The sequence below is a fragment of the Ovis canadensis genome, chromosome 7 (assembly GCF_042477335.2).
Source record: "Ovis canadensis isolate MfBH-ARS-UI-01 breed Bighorn chromosome 7, ARS-UI_OviCan_v2, whole genome shotgun sequence".
NCBI classification, from domain to species: domain Eukaryota; kingdom Metazoa; phylum Chordata; class Mammalia; order Artiodactyla; family Bovidae; genus Ovis; species Ovis canadensis.
In genome coordinates, this window is record NC_091251.1 from 59,316,239 (window position 1) to 59,333,865 (window position 17,627).

The 17,627-nt window shown below is 45.4% G+C and overlaps 1 protein-coding gene across 2 annotated transcripts in view; it reads left to right on the forward strand.

Moving 5' to 3' along the window:
- Nucleotides 1-7,043: 7,043 nt before the first annotated feature.
- The window catches only part of RORA (RAR related orphan receptor A), an 808,767-nt gene continuing 798,183 nt past the window's right edge, over nt 7,044-17,627 (forward strand). For both annotated transcript variants that reach the window (XM_069596320.1, XM_069596318.1), the window contains exon 1: nt 7,044-8,668. In XM_069596320.1, the coding sequence (XP_069452421.1) occupies nt 8,503-8,668 (166 nt within the window). In that variant the 5' untranslated portion in view covers nt 7,044-8,502. The remainder of the gene's footprint in view (nt 8,669-17,627) is intronic.

Here is a 17,627-nt window from a genome sequence, read left to right on the forward strand (position 1 = left end):
ACACGACTACTGGAAAAACCGTAGTTTTGACTAGATGAACCTTTGTTGGCAAAGTAATGTCTCTGGTTTTTAATATCCTGTCTAGGTTGGTCATAGCTTTTCTTCCAAATAGCAAGCGTCTTTTAATTTCATGGCAGCAGTCACCATCTGCAGTGATTTTGGAGCCCTATTTTTGGACAGAAAATTGTCACTATTTCCATTGTTTCCCCATTTATTTGCCATGAAGTGATGGGACCAGATCCCATGATCTTAGTTTTTTTGAATGTTTGTACTGTCTTCAAAATCTAATGTGGACTTGTAACATTTATCATATATTACAATTTGAATTAGCTGCATTTCAAGTTCTCAGTACCCACATGCAGCCAGTGGTTACTGCACTGGATAATGAAGTTTTATATAATTATTTTATTAAAGATGTGTAATTAGGGCTTCTCTGGTGGCTCAGACGGTACTCTGCTTGTGATGTAGTAGACCTGGGTACGATCCCTGGGTTGGGAAGGTCCCCTGGATAAGAGGGAATGGCTACCTACTCCAGTATGCTTGCCTGGAGAATTCCATGGACAGAGGAGCCTGGTGAGCTACAGTCCATGGGGTCACAAAGAGCTGGACACGACTGAGTGACTAACACTAACAAGAATGATAGCAACATTTTGAGTGGCAAGCATTTTTGAAGGATTTAGAAGGATTGTCATATCTAACCCTCCTAATAACTCTCATCTATACCTGAGGAAATAAAATCATAAAAATGGTGAGTGACATCCTTGCCCACAGTGCTGGTACGTGGCAGAGTTGGGTCTTGAATTCAGGTAATTAGAGGATTCCACATCCATGGCAGGATGGATTAACTGGGTGGTCTTGAGCAAGTCACTTCCCTGCATTTTGGTTTCCTCTTGTACAAAATAGGAAGAGAGGTGGAGAGGATTATCCAGAGTGGGTATTGCAGGCCTTCATCTTCCTTTATACTTGCAAGCATCTGGCAAGACTGGCTCTTCCCTTCCCCTCTACGGGGACTTGAGATTTACATTGTTCCTTCTCCAGGTTGGAACAATGTAAATCTCCAGGGCTTCCCTGGTAGCTCAGAGGTTAAAGTGTCTGCCTGGAATGTGGGAGACCCAGGTTCGATCTCTGACCCAAGTTCGATCCCTGACCCAAGTTCGATCCCTGACCCAAGTTCGATCCCTGACCCGGGTTTGATTCCTGGGTTGGGAAGATCCCCTGGAGAAGGAAATGGCAACCCACTCCAGTACTCTACCTGGAGAATCCCATGGAGGGAGGAACCTTGTAGGCTACAGTCCATGGGGTCGCAGAGTCAGACACAACTTCATTTTCACTTTTCTCCAGGTTGAACAAAGTTCAGTTCAGTTCAGTCGCTCAGTCGTGTCCGACTCTTTGCAACCCCATGAACTGCAGCACGCCAGGCCTCCCTGTCCATCACCAATTCCCGGAGTTCACTCAAACTCACGTCCATCGAGTCGGTGATACCATCCAGCCATCTCATCCTCTGTCGTCCCCTTCTCTTCCTGCCCCCAATCCCTCCCAGCATCAGAGTCTTTTCCAATGAGTCAACTCTTTGCATGAGGTGGCCAAAGTACTGAAGTTTCAGTTTAGCATCATTCCTTCCAAAAATACCCAGGACTGATCTGCTTTAGAATGGATTGTTTGGATCTCCTTGCAGTCCAAGGGACTCTCAAGAGTTTTCTCCAATACCACAGTTCAAAAGCATCAATTCTTTGGCATTCAGCTTTCTTCACAGTCCAACTCTCACATCCATATATGACCACTGGAAAAACCATAGCCTTGACTAGATGGACCTTAGTTGGCAAAGTAATGTCTCTGCTTTTTAATATGCTATCTAGGTTGGTCATAACATTCCTTCCAAGGAGTAAGCGTCTTTTAATTTCATAGCTGCAGTCACCATCTGCAGTGATTTTGGAGCCTCCAAAAATAAAGTCTGACACTGTTTCCACATCTATCTCCCATGAAGTGATGAGACCAAATGCCATGATCTTCGTTTTCTGAATGTTGAGCTTTAAGCCAACTTTTTTCCCTCTCCTCTTTCACTTTCATCAAGAGGCTTTTGAGTTCCTCTTCACTTTCTGCCATAAGGATGGTGTCATCTGCATATCTGAGGTTATTGATATTTCTCCCAACAATCTTGATTCCAGCTTGTGCTTCTTCCAGTCCAGTGTTTCTCATGATGTATTCTGCATATAAGTTAAATAAGCAGGGTGACAATATACAGCCTTGACATACTCCTTTTCCTATTTGGAACCAGTCTGTTGTTTCATGTCCGGTTCTAACTGTTGCTTCCTGACCTGCATATAGGTTTCTCAAGAGGCAGGTCAGGTGGTCTGGTATTCCCATCTCTTTTAGAATTTTCCACAGTTTATTGTGATGCACACAGTCAAAAGCTTTGGCATAGTCAATAAAGCAGAAATAGATATTTTTCTGGAACTCTCTTGCTTTTTTGATAATCCAGTAGATGTTGGCAATTTGATCTCTGGTTCCTCTGCCTTTTCTAAATCCAGCTTGAACATCTGAAAGTTCATGGTTCACATATTGCTGAAGCCTGGCTTGGAGGATTTTGAGCATTACTTTACTAGCATGTGAGATGAGTGCAACTGTGCAGTAGTTTGAGCATTCTTTGGCATTGCCTTTCTTTGGGATTGGAATGAAAACTGACCTTTTCCAGTCCTGTGGCCACTGTTTAGTTTTCCAAATTTGTGGGCATGTTGAATGTAGCACTTTCACAGCATCATCTTTCAGGATTTGAAATAGCTCAACTGGAATTCCATCACCCCCACTAGCTTTGTTCGTAGTGATGCTTTCTAAGGCCCACTTGACTTCACATTCCAGGATGTCTGGCTCTAGGTGAGTGGTCACACCATCATGATTATCTTGTTCCAACAACACAAGAGAAGACTCTACACATGGACATCACCAGATGGTCAACACCGAAATCAGACTTATTACATTCTTAGCAGTCAGAGATGGAGAAGCTCTATACAGTCAGCAAAAACAAGACCAGGAACTGACTGTGGCTCAGATCATGAACTCCTTATTGCCAAATTCAGACTTAAATTGAAGAAAGTAGGGAAAACCACTAGACCATTCAGGTGTCAGTTCAGTTCAGTTCATTTCAGTTCAGTCACTCAGTCATGTCCGACTCTTTGTGACCCCATGAATTGCAGCACGCCAGGCCTCCCTGTCCGTCACCAACTCCTGGAGTTCACTCAAACTCAAGTCCATCGAGTCGGTGATAGAATCCAGCCATCTCATCCTCTGTTGTCCCCTTCTCCTCCTGCTCCCAATCCCTCCCAGCATCAGAGCCTTTTCCAATGAGTCAACTCTTCGCATGAGGTGGCCAAAGTATTGGAGTTTCAGCTTTAGCATCAGTCCTTCCAAAGAACACCCAGGACTGATCTCCTTTAGAATGGACTGGTTGGATCTCCTTGCAGTCCAAGGGACTCTCAAGAGTCTTCTCCAACACCACAGTTCAAAGGCATCAACTCTTCAGCACTCAGCCTTCTTCACAGTCCAACTCTCACATCCATACAGGTATGACCTAAATCAAATTCCTTATGATTATACAGTGGAAGTGAGAAATAGATTTAAGGGACTAGATCTGATAGATAGAGTGCCTGATGAGCTATGGATGGAGGTTCGTGACATTGTACAGGAGACAGGGATCAAGACCATCCCCATGGAAAAGAAATGCAAAAAAGCAAAATGGCTGTCTGGGGTGGCCTTACAAATAGCTGTGAAAAGAAGAGAAGCGAAAAGCAAAGGAGAATAGGAAAGATATACGCAGCTGAATGCAGAGTTCCAGAGAATAGCAAGAAGAGATAAGAAAGCCTTCCTCAGCAATCAATGCAAAGAAATAGAGGAAAACAACAGAATGGGAAAGACTAGAGATCTCTTCAAGAAAATTAGAGATACCAAGGGAACATTTCATGCAAAGATGGGCTTGATAAAGGACAGAAATGGTATGGACCTAACAGAAGCAGAAGGTATTAAGAAGAGGTGGCAAGAATACACAGAAGAACTGTATATATAAAAAAAAAAAAGAAGGTTGAACAAAGGAGTCTTCTTAATCTGGACTTTTCTAGTTGGGGTGGCTCTGACTATTAACCTATAAACCTTGCAGCAGAATGAGGGAGCCCCTCCCATGCCCAAGAGCTGCTACATTTTCTTTTGACTTTCTTCTATTTTGAGCATCATGTCCAGCTTCAGTTTCTTGATACTTTGTTGAAAGAAAGGAAACTTGTGGCCTGGGCACTTGGTTTTAATTTTCTGTCTTCTTTGTTCTTAGGCACGTTGTAGAAAGCTCCCCTCGCCCAAGGAAATTCTTTCTATTTCCATAATTTTCCTTCTCTTTCTAAGAAACGCAAATAACTGCCAACAAATTTTTTGCATATATAAATTTTAACAGCCCATACATGTCAGCTAATCTTTTACCCAAGAAAGAAAGGCTTATTTCAAGTGATTGAACGTTGAAACACTCAGGTTTTCGTTCATGTTGTGTAATGGAATCACTGTGTGGACATGCTGCCTTATGATTAAGACCATTTCTCAAATCCACTAAGTCTAATGTGTGCCTACTGTGTGCAAGGGTAAACCTCTGTTTTCTAGGAATGGATCTTCCACCAGGGAGGGTAAGGCAGATGTTCAGCCAACCACAGCACCAGGTGAGCCAGGTGCCTTAAGAGGAGTGCAAAATACTAAGACAGTTCAAATATATAGTTTGGAATAAATAAAAGTTGTATAGAAGAGTCCCCTCATGGACAAAGGCATGGCATTCCACTCTGGAATGGACATTTTGGCTAACCCAGTAGAACAGACCTTTAAAGAAATGTAGGGATTCAGTCAACAGAGAAGGCAGAAAGGACATTTCAGGAGAAGTTGTTTTATTGCTGTTGTTTAGTCTCTAAGTCATGCCTGACTCTTTGTGACCCACCAGGCTCCTCTCTCCATGGAATTTTCCAGGCGAGAATACTGGAGTGGGTTGCCATTCCCTCTTCCAAGGGATCTTCCAGACCAAGGGACTGAACCTGTATCTCCTGCACTGGCAGGCAGTTTCTTTACCACTGAGCCACGAGGGAAGAGGCAGAAGCAAACGTCTCTGCGTTTATCCTGCACCACAAGTAGGAGGAGAGGAAAGTGGCGCATGGCCTGGTCTGAGAATTGCACGTGGATTGCAGGAAGCATGTAAGAATGCCAGGCAGTTTGGCAGACTCCTGGCACCAGTATCCTGCTCCTAGTCCTCCACCCAAGTGAGACAGCATTCATCAATCACAGCCCACACCTTTTCAACTGACCTCAGGAGTACCTCATGAGATGAGATCAATTTGCCATCCCTGGTGCAGGGATAAGTGAGGTAGAGCCTTGAATACCTTGTTGACTAGTTAGTGGTTAATTGGATAGGCAATAGGGAGCCATTAAAGTCTTGTAAGCAGGGGAGTGACATGGTGGGAAATGAGAGCTGTAGTTCAGGATAATGAACTTGGCAATGTTTTCTGGGATGGATTAGAATAGTTAAAAGAACGAAGGCCAGTTATTTGGAAGGTTATGGTTTAGGCGAGTGATAATGTCTGGAACTGGAGTGATATGGTAGCCAAAGATAGGAAGGGCAGATATCACAGAGTTAGAATTGAAAGCACCTGGCAAGTCTGCTAGGCTGTGGAAAGTGAAGGGCAGAAGTGAGAGAGGGGAGTCACAGCCAACTCTCCAGGTTCCCCGTAATGACCTTGTAATAAGAAAAACATAGAGTCATCATGGTGGGGGGAGCCTGTGATTAAAAAGGAGGTAGGGGAGTTCTGGTGAGTTTGGTGAGGGCAAGAGGAGTCTGCCAAGAGTGGTTTTTAGGGTTCTCTCTTCTACAAAGCGTAGGTTTTTCTAAGCCATTGTCTCAACTCAGTAGTGCAAAGTAAAATAACCATTTTTAAGCAAACAGTACTGCCCTTTCTCAATGAACAGAGTCTAAGGAAAGCTGCCATCTTTCTAAATATTTGGAAAATTGTAAAGCCTTAATTAGTAATCAGGGAAGGGACATGAGGGAAGGAAAGAAATATAATCCTAATCACTGCTTCTCCAATCCAAGTAATTTACACTTCAGTAATAATGATTGACAGTCAAGTAATGTATCTAACTCACTTTTATTTTTCCCTTGAGGAAAGCACTTGTGTTCCCAATTGTTTTAAATTGCAGAAGCAGTAATTGTTTTAGGAAGGCAGGAGAAGCGGCTTTTGGGAGCTGCAATTTGCCGTTGAGGGGAATATGGACTCTATCTTTAACTAAGGTCACTAGGGCCATATTCAGGACAGTTTTTCCTGGGTAAACAAATACGAGTTTACTCAAAGGAGAATAGCAAAGGAACCAATTAAAGGCCCAAGGGAATAGATTTCACCCAAAATGTTAATAAGCTACTACTGGTAGCTAAAATGAGCCGTAGATATTTTTTAAGCTGCTTGCATCCCAAATAGAATCATTGGTGAAATTTAATAGGTAAAGTTTTTTTTTCTCCCAAATATTTGAAAATAAATATGGGCCATGGATGTGTTTTGACATACTTACTGTCCCAGAGGAACCTGTTCATTAAGCTATGCACTTTGATATATTTACTTAGAAAAGTCAAATGTGACAAGCTAGGTCAAGTGCATCAAGAACTTTATTAACAGGCTAACACTAACCTGTTATAAAAGGTGTGAACACTGCTCTGGAAATCTGTGCTTTGATGTACGGGGAAACCCACAAATCTGATTTGAGGGGCAGGGAGGAGACAATCATGGCATTGTTTGTAGGCGCCAACAGACAGCCAAAAGCCAGGGTTCCTTGCAGAGACTGGATTAAGGTATCAAAACTGTTCACATTTCATTTACATCACTCCGAAGAGTGGACCACAGGTTTTGCTGATTAACACACAGACCATGGCAAATAGCACTGTGTATCTGAAATCAGACCAAGATCAGCAACGGTAACACAAACCATGTGTGAAGTTGGGCATATGGTGGTTCCTCTTAGGCTATTATCTAACTAGGTTTTTTTTTTTTTCCTTTTATTTTTGAAAAGTCTTTTCTTCCAAACCAGGAAGTTAGCAAAAAGCAAAATGTTCCTCGATGCCCTCCCCACCCCACCGCCTAAATACACATATTTATGTTACCTTCTGGTATATAACAATATTTTTTGTTGTCAAAATTTGTAAATCTTCTGAAAGAAAGGTGTATGTGTTAAAAATGTACTGATTTCATTATTGTTTCCGCAGTCAATAGGAAATGGTGGATTGAGTATTGAGACAAGAAAATCAAGCTACTACCACCTGAATATTTTCCACTCATCCAATTTGTACTGTTCCTTCATACTGGAGTTTGGGATCAAAGTAACACTGCTGCAGTTCTTTGCCACCCTTGGGTTTCACTCAGCACCTACTATGTGCTGGGGAGTTTCAGTGAAAGCTGGGTGTGCAAGAATGATGCCTACAATGATGTGACTTATTAAAAGCTGTTAATTATCTGAATTTTATCATCCAGATGTTATTAACGCCTCTCTAGTATATCTTTCATGGATGAGACTGTACATTTAATAGCAGTAGTACCATGGGAATTGACAATTAGCAGCTACGCATGAACTAGATGCAGTGTGGCATATTTCATCCAGCTTAGATAGTCATCGACCAAACAGGCCAAAGTTTTCTCCAGTAGAAATTGCCCTGCTAAGTGGTTTCTGGACCCTTCTCGGAGAAAACAGCTAAGGAGCTGAAAGCGACCTCTTCCAACCATATCAGAAATTGGCTCTTCGTGGCAATTCTAAACTCACACAGTTACATCAAAGCGATACAGGAAACCCACTGGACGTCCCATCCCAAAGTAAAAAGTGCCACACCCTCAGTTCCCCCAGCGCAGGTCGAATTCCTTTTCAGTATCTCCTCAGTCCTGGGCTGGGCTGGCGGGGAGCTACCTGCGAGTCCCCAACGTGGATAACCGGATTTGTCTCTTCCCAGGCTGGCTGCTGATGGGGACGAGTTCTGCTCCCGAGAGAGTCCCAGAAGTAGGTACAGAATCAATCTCACGAATCTTAATTGCTGTCCCTGGGCCGAGGAAAGGGGAGGATTGGGGCACGGGAGGCTCTCCCTTCCTCCTCCACTCTTTTCCCCACCTCCCAAAATTGGCAGCCAGTCCGCGGCTCTCGGTCTGGGGTCTGGAGGGTGGGGAATGTGGGTGTGGGGGCCGGCTGGAGAAGCTCTCGCTAGCGCTGCCTGTGGCCAGACCCGCCTCCCATCCCCTCTCGGGCGCACACTCACGTCCACCCAGACACACTCCGCGCGCTCCCTTGCGCTCTCGCTCGCCCGCCCGCCGCCGCCTGCTCTCTCCCTTTTGCTCTCCCCGGTCTCCTTCTCCCTTTTTTTTTTTTTTTTTTTTTTTGGTACCATAGAGTTGCTCTGAAAACAGAAGATAGAGGGAGTCTCGGAGCTCGCCATCTCCAGCGATCTCTACATTGGGAAAAAACATGGAGTCAGCTCCGGCAGCCCCCGACCCCGCCGCCAGCGAGCCGGGCAGCAGCGGCTCGGACGCGGCCGCCGGCTCCAGGGAGACCCCGCTGAACCAGGAATCCGCCCGCAAGAGCGAGCCGCCCGCCCCGGTGCGCAGACAGAGCTATTCCAGCACCAGCAGAGGTAGGAGGCTGTGAGAGGGGCTGAGGAGGGGGCGGCGGGAGCCCCGGCGCGGAGCGGGGGGCGGCCGGGAGCGGGCGCCCGGGGCGCGGGGTCGGGGGCCGCGCGCTAGCTGGCCGCGGCGTCCGGAGCTCGGAGCACCCCCTTCCCCTCCCCCCTCCGCCCCCCAGAAATGTTGCAAACTTTTGCAGCCCGTTCTCGGGTTGCGGGAGGAGAGGGGGGCGGGGGAGGCGGCAGGAGGGTTGACAGCCGGCGGGCTCACCCCCCTGGCTTTGATTTTTTTCTGCAAAGAGAGGAAGAAAGCCGCGTTGCTCAAATTAAATACTCTCCCCCAAAATACGGAGGACCGGAGAGTGGGGGCCCGGGAAAGAAACTTTTAAAGCGGCAGTGTCCTTTTAAGACGGGGGAAAAAAATCCTTTTGATGGCCATCCTCCTCCCCTTTTACCTTTTCTCCTCTTGACAGTTTCGGCCCGGGAAGCCTGGGACGTGGTGGGCTTTCGGCCCCCCGCAGAGGTGAAAGGGGCGTTAGAAGTGAGAGATCAGGGCAGCCCCCCTCCCCCCGCCTCCCGGGGTAGAAAGGGAGCGCTTCTGGACTTGGGGCGGGGGAGCGACGTGGGTACCTTTCCTGGAGCACAGCCGTGGATTTGGGATTTGGAGATAGGGCTGGGGGGAGCGGGGTGCGGGCGCGTGAGGTGCTCGCCAAGTTGTCTGGCGGGCGCCGCGAGGGGAGGTGCGCAAGTTTGCAGACCCGGGGTTCGCAGCCCGGCGCCCAGGCTGGCGGGGGGCGTGTGCGCGTCAGCGCGCCCGGGGCGGCGGCGGCGGTCCTGTGGGGCGCTCCACGCGCATTCGGAGTGAGCGTCTGCAAAAGCAAAACAAGCAGAAAAAGAAAGATCGCAAGGCACCCAAACTTATTTCAGCCCTGGGAAATCCTTCCCTCACCAAGCGTTTCTGCAAGAACCTGGGAATGGTCAGTGCGAGTTGAATGCTTGTTGGATAGTGCGATCGATGCCCGCGCCCCCCCCCCGGGGGGGGCAATTTTTTACACACTTCATTTGTAGGATCTGTGTGCGTGTGTCTGTTTTGGGGGGGGGGTGGCGGCTCCATGACCCCTCCTTGCTTTTTTTCTAATTAAAGTGGAGTGTTGGGAAAAGCTCACCCTCTTTCCGCTTTCTTAAAGGTATGGGAACCTGATGTGGGTTTTTTTCTTGAGGTGGGGGGTTATTTGAAAACGCCCAGAGTTTATGAAGAACAGGAGGAAGCTATGGCTTTAATTACTGTTGTAAATAATGTATAAATCACGCCTGTCACTCTGGAGGAAGCCAGCTCGCGCGAGCCGCCCAGGGCTGGGGGACAGAGATCTCCAGCTCCGGCTTGGGCACTGGCCCAGCGGGCCCCCTTCTCTTGTCACTCAGCTTCAGGCAGAGATAGGGAGAGCTGGAAGAGGCAAGTGGGGGCCCCAGAGCCCCTCCTTTCCTCTCAGTGTTAGAGTTGGAGGTAGGAATATGGCTGATCATGTGCTGGCTGTTTTACAGTATTCCCCCCTCCCCCCCCCCCACCTTAGCCACACCCCCTGTCCAGGCGCTTTCCCATTCACGGAATTCGAGTACAGTAAAAGCCATCAGGAAGACACATGCGAAAAACATTTAATTAAAGGCGATTTCGGAAGAGCGAGCACATCAAATCGCGGTTTAAGGGAGAGGGAGGGGGCAGCGAGGGTCGGGAGTACAGGAAGGGGGATGGGTCCGGGGGCCGGGACCTGCCGCTAGCTGGGTGAGTTTGTGTGTAGAGAGCTTTTGGCTGCAAAGAGTATATTTAGACCTGAGACGGTGGATTTGGAATGCGAGCGGGTTATGTAACAGGGTTAATCAGAAACACTGGAGAAAATCCCCTTCATGTGTTTCTGAAGCTTTTTTTTTTTTTGGAAGAGGGGGACATAGTATGTAGGAAGCCGCACTAATTTCTGGTTTGTGCTGCCACCCCCTCTGTCTTAGCCATCCCCCTCCCGTGTGTTATTAGCATCTTCAGGTGTCATTCTTACCAGAAGGTGTTCTTGCAAGAGATCAGGGTGGCAGGCTGCAGAACCGACTAGCAAATCCGTAACTTGCTGTTCTTGCAAATTATATAACCGATGGGGCTTTCTCGGTACCACCAGCCCCGGAGGCTCAGCAACAAGGGAAGAGGGACAGAGTGCAGATAGGATGCATCTTGTGCAACTGACCTGCTGACCCACATCCCCTTGCCCCCTAGTAGGCCACCCCCCACTCCCTCTTCTTTGAACCCACCTCTTGTCCATCCCTCCGGAGAGTTAATGGGGGGAGGGAGAGGAGGTAAGGCCCAAACACTCAACTCACATCCTGCACGCAGGCACTTGGTTATATAACAGTCTGAATGGAAAAGGAAGGTCAGAGATGGAGGCATCCTTTAGCTAACACAGCAGTAGTAATAGCTTCCAGAAATTATGTGCATTTGCAGACTTTAACCTCAGATGTACGGTCTGCTACTTGGGGATACCAATCTTTGTGCATGTGAGCTAGGAAGAAGAAGAGGGAATGTGTAAGTATGCTCAGTAGATGAGAGTGATTTGAAAATGGGAAATGTTTGGGTTTTCAGATGATGTAATGGAATTGGCAGAATATGCAAGTCGGCTCCCAGAGTGTAAGCAGCAAGAAAATTGGAGCTGGCATCCAGTATTAATGTTGCATAAATTACAATATCGGAAAGAAATTAACCTACACACTAGGTGATTACGCCTTTTTAATACTTAAAGCATACATGCACACAATGCAAAAGGAAAAGCAAACACCATCACCTTAAAATCAGCATTTTCAACCTCAAGGAGGGTTGAGTGGAGTCCTTGGCCTTGGGTGAAGAGAGCCGCTTTCTGATCTGGGGGATGCTTTCCTGGGAGGTAGCAGGGTTAGCTTCCAAGCAGCCAGTGTTTGCAGTCTGCAGAGACTGTGGTCAGGATTCTCATGACATTGAGGTGACCTCATGAGACATTACCTAGGTAGACTTGAAGCTATTGCTGGATTCCAAACTCCTGGGAATCCACGGGTGAATGGACCATGCACCGTTAGTGCCTGCACTTCCAAAATCAAATATGTGACTTTATAATCTGAAAGACGGCCTCCCTTTCTTTTTACAACGGGGCAGGGTATGTTAGCATTTTCAGCAGAACTGTTCTGTTTTCTGGGTGTTTTTAATGATGGCTCTTGTTCAGCCCCATCTTTTCAGCCCAATGAAAGGGAAGAAAGGCGGGAGACAACATGGGAAGTAAGAAAGAAGCGGAAGAGCCACAGTGAGTCTTTAATTTAACAAGGCTTTCAGGGACTTCAGGGAGCCCTGAGCATTGTGACATTACTGTTGTTAAAAACACTCTTCCAGAATCTCGTTAGTATATGCATGCCAGAAACTTACACATTCTACCTCCCTAAAGTTATCCTCAGGGGACTGTGTGCCACACCGTTGGTCTGGAACACTGGTGCTGCAAGTGGATGGTTGATAGGGCCGGCTGACCTAAGGGAAAAATCGAAGCCAGAAGATGGGATTAACACTGAAAAGCTCAGTTGGGTTGAGATCGAACCCCCTGGAAGCTGAGCTTAGATTGACTTAAAGTCAGTTAACAAGTTTAGTTGTAGCCCTGAGGACTTCTAGACCCACAGGAATCTTTGCCTCCCAAAGTACTTCTCCACAATTCACCACTTCAGTCTTGGCTGATTCACTTTCTGGTCGGTGCTCTTGCCTGGCAATTTCGAGCGTTTTTCTAGAGATTGATTCTCAGATGAGCTTTTCTTACGTGGACCTGGCTCTCCCCAGTGAACAAATGATGCCCTGTAGTTTGAAAGAGCTACTGGCTGGGATAAAATTCTGTGCCAGGGGGATGGAATAATTATTTTTTAAACTAAGGGACTTTCATTTTCCAGTAAATTGCTCATAAAAACATTTATAATTATACCCTTTAAAAATGTAATAGAATAATTTTAGAAAATGCATTTGAGGATGATTATGAAAACCTTTTCTGTTGCTTCCCCCTTCTTTCTTAAAAAGAATTGAATTATTAATCCAGAAGTCAAATCCTGAGTGGCTAAAAACATTTACAACAGACTTTTTTTTTTTTTAATGTTAGTCACCTGCTGGAATTTTCCAAAATCTTCTGGTGTTAAGAGGAGCCCTTGGCTTTAGAAAACATCTCTGTTTCTGAAACTGAATTATGGAGGCTGCAGGGACAGACCCCCCTCACCAAGAGACATTAAGCTTGGGGGGTACAGTGCATACTGCTGTTTCTACACCAGACTCCTAAGAGGGATGTAGGGAGGTACGGGAATGTTAATTGGAATATATAGTGCCTCCAGATGCAGATATTCTGAAGGTCTTTGATGACAGCTGAATCATTTTTGAAAGCAAACTGACTCCTGTCCAGAGCTAGCCTTTGGACTGTGAATCAGGCAAACTCAGGTGTTCTTCTCCATGGGCCATACTCTTTGTCATTTCTGAGTTAAGATGCACAGTTTTCTCCTGATTCTCCCATTCTTACCTTGAGGAAGTTGTGGTGTGATGTCAGAAGGACTGACTGAGTTGGGTGTTGCTTAGCACCCTGTTGATGGAGTGTGGTCCGTTATAGCACGTACCACTTTTTCTGAAGGTGCTCTCCCCAACCCCCACCATTTTTCCAGTCTCCTTCTAAGCTCATCTATGTATTTATGTCTGTGGAAGCAAAATACTTAACTACATTTCAGGTATCTGGGGAGAGAGTTGTAATGTGATTGCCCCACGTGCAAAATTTTTTATAGAAAATGTCACTGTTCTCAAATGTCGTATCCTCTTTGTCTTGTACAAGCCAGTGTGCAGAGACTCTGAGGTAGACAGCATCCTTCCTCCTGGAGGGGACCCCTGACCCATTCATCCCAGATTAGAGGTAGGTTCCTGTAGAGCAAGAAGAGTCTGCTTTGAAAGGCCTTCAGGTGCCAGAGAGAACACCAGCCTAGAATGTGCAGTACCTTTCTGAAAATGAAGACTGTCTTCCTTGCTGAGAATTTAAGAACAACCTCCTCTCTGCTTCTGTCTCCCCAAGATGTTCTCCCTTCCATCATTTAAAATATAAGATGTTTTTTTAAATGAGGATTTGTTTTATTTTTCCCTTGGTATCTCATTCAGAAGGGCAAGTGTTGGTTTGAAATGAGTTGTTAAAATGTTCACCCATCTTATTAAGCTGTATGTTAAGAAAAATACAATTGAATCCTTGTGAATTAATGCTTGCCCAGAACTCTCCAGATAATGAATGTTGAAGCATTGATTAAGATACAATAAACCATGATTTTTCTATAAGAGTACCAAGGCATCACTGATGAATTTGTTTTTCTGGCACAGTGAGCAGAAACATTTTTTGTCTTTTCCTTATCAAATGTGTTTGAAAGTGTGTTGGTCCCCTTTCCTGCCCTGGGAAGAACACTGGGGATGTAATTGAATCTTTCTTAGAGATTTGGGGATCCTTAGGGTACTGCAGGGTCACTGTTCTGAGGATGAGTTCTGACTGTACATTATAGAACTGTAAATGAAGACAGTGTTAGAAATTGGGCTAAATCTGTCCTGATCCTAGCTTGGAAATCATTTTTTTTTTTTAATTAAATCCTCAGTATCTGTCTGTTTTGTTATTTGCCTCCCTTGTTCTCTGAGTTGCAAGTGGCAGAATAGAAATTCATGTCAGTTAGTTGATTCTGGTTAGTTGAGGTTTTTACTTTAAAATTTCAATCCAAGTCTAGATGCTAATTCTTTCTCTAGCAACTGTAAACTCATTCTCAAAAATTTAGCAAAGCTACTGTATTTACAAATAAGTTATATGCTGTATTACCATAACATTATGCAGTTTTCCCCTGTGTACACAGAAATGTCAACTAATTTTGCTTCTTTCTTATATGTGTTGAAAGGGTTTCATCAGCCCTGAAAGTTAGGAAGTTCTAGAGTTAGAAGGAAGACTTTCAAGAATGTCAATAAAGAGCATGTCGATTTCCCCAGAGGAAGCTCTCTATCCAAGCTTAGGCCTTTGTTCACTGGACCGGCGTGGTACCGCATCATCAAGAGCTGACTTTCTCAGGGCCCTCCCACCTGACTTAATGGTTGTCTGTAGTTATCTTGTGATATCTTTGATATCCTACTGTTGAAAATTCAGCTTGGGAGTCTTGGTGTTCTTTTGTGACAGCCTTGTTGTTGTTATTACTTTGCTTTTGGAGTAAAAACATCAAGGAGATTGTCTCAAGAAATGGTGAGAAAAGTGGAGTGAGGCATAATGAAGTATAAATGTACCATAGCCCGTGGGTTAGGCAGGCTCTGTTCCAGGTCTGGCTCTTACGTGTGTGCTAATGTTAAAAGGAATTATAGGTAGCAATTCCCCTGTGTTGGTGGAAGAACATATTTTTTTTCCTAACATACGTTTATGGCCTCCACTGACACATCATTATTACAAACCGTCTTTTCACATTATATGCTGTGGCGCATTGGCAGTGGTGTGGCCCTGCAGTCTCCTGGTGATTGTCTTGTCCACAGAATGCTGCCTCCGAGGCACTGTCTGTAGGGCCCACAACAATGGAGAGGACAGGTTTCACACAGTCTGAGAAGTGCTAGAGGCCTCCAGGCCCTCCCAGGTAGTAGCTACACCCATGCTGCTTTCCCTGGAGCTCAGAGGAATAATCAAGGTGTAGAGGATTTATAATCGCCAGCCTCCAGTCATCTCTAACAGCGTGATTGGGCATTGGAGTTTTGATCATCAATGATCGTGAAGTTTTTGAAAACAGTTAGGAAGTGCCTGCATCCGTGAACAGACCATGATAGATGAGGTTCTTCCTGGGCACCAGGAAGGGTACCACCCAGTGCAGGATTCTCACGCCTGTGAAAGAGGCAGCGCACTGTTAAAAATACCTAGCTTACTTCGGGGGAGGATTTGGCTGAATACTGATGAAGTTTATGAAATATGAATGTTGTGAAGTTGCTGTACGTAAGTGGTAGGCGTGTGTGAAAGAAGTAAGAAGCAATAAAAGAGTGTATAAATGACACTCTGAAACTTGATGGACTTGCGTACGTGACAAGAATGGTGATGTTTGGCTCTGTGCCTAATGGGGGAGAATAAACTGGCTTAAAATCTATATGTCAAACTCGATGTGGGACTAAAAATTAATACATACAGAGTCATTTGACTTATAAGCGAAGAGTGCTACTGAGGAGAAACAGGCAGGTTGCAAAGAATAGAGGTGAAACGGAATGGGGGAGAAACAGGAGGGACCAACACTTGAATTTATAATGAAGTATGGTAATCACTTTTTAAATAATCCAGACTGTTAACGACTAGGTAGAGAATTGCTGCTAGGTAGAGAATTCGTCATAGCCCAACAAAAAGGTATTGCTGCGAATTTTAGGTTGTGCACGAGAAATCCTCTTGATCCCCAAAGCATACATGCATGTACCGAGAAGCAGAACTGCACACATTGTAATTTTTTCTGTCTTATCCTGATTAATTGACAGCCGACTGTATGCCTCTTTCCTGAAGGTGACTTTACAATCTCCAGACACAGGCATTTCTCTCAGAAGTGGAGTGAAGGAAGGAGAACCACATGCTAAAGTGTGTTTCACTGGGTGAAGTATTTGGGAGGAGGGAAGATAAGAGCGGTGAAACAGGGGAAGGGGGTCGTGCGTACAGAGATTAAGGATGCTGCCTTTTGGGGGCTGGGGAGTGGGGGCTGCAAACCAAGGAAGGGAATCTCTAGAGGGAAGGAGACTTACGTGCAAAAGAGAGTGAAATTAGCATTGACTCTGTAATGGCTGGGAACGTGCCTTTCTAATTTTAAATTATCTTTAACAAGGACGATGAACAGAGGAAAAGTTGACACTTTGAGAAGTTATGACGAACTTGTCGAGAATGCCAATTGACAAAGGCAGGTAAGGGAATACTCGGAGCAACAGAACAAGAACAGGTCTGAAGGGCAGGCCGATGTGCTTCGAGTGTGTTAAGGGAATTGGCGGGCGTGTTTATTGACTCTTCTAATTAGTTTTAAAGAAACCTGAAGAAATGGACAGAGATGGAGAAGAGACGCTCTGATGGGATGCCGCCCTTCCAGGAGCAAAGAGACCTGTATCATCCCTTAATGATCGATGCCAATCATGGGGAGGAGTGACTGCTTAAAAGTTAATGGATTTCTGAGAGTTAAATGAGAGAAGAAACAAGGGTATATTTCACAAGTTTAAAAACTTTTCAATAAACTGCATTGCTTTTCATTTTTGCTTTACAATCATAAAGCCAGTGGATGATGGTAAGAAGGCCACAGTGACAATACAGTATGTACTCCCAGGAACATGGGCATGACAAGGATAATATATCTGAAAGGACAGGGCACCGGGAAGGGTGAACTGCCCATAACTCTTAATTGTGCAGGTAATGAAGCAGGGGGAAAGCAAGGCAAATGAAATACTTTGATCATCAAAGATGATGCTTCTTTCAGTGATCATATTGGTTGACTGATGCTGACAAGGGTGAAATTGCTGGAATTGTATTTTACCGTTTCTGGCACTCATGACCCACTTTGGATAAGCACGTTTCTACAGAAAGTGCCTCAAGATTGGTGAGCTGCTACACTTTCTCAAGACCCCCAGGAGAATCAGTAGAACAAATGGGGTTCCCCTGAGAGGACTCTAGAAAATTCTAAAGCTTGATGTCTAATCTTGAGCGTGAGGGTGCATGTTCCTATATATGTAGGGCTCACTCAGGAGACTGCCATTGGTTATGTTTTATTAGACTAAAACCTGTTAGAGCCAGCAGGGGTCTTATGAACCATCTCATCTACCCTCTCTCCCCATTTAAACTGGCTTTCACAGAGATCAAAATATGCCTGAGGCCCCATTCCTAGTAGGTAACAAGGCTATGACTAGAACGCAGATCTTCTTCCTCCCTAACAATGTTCCTTCCACTTGTATGCT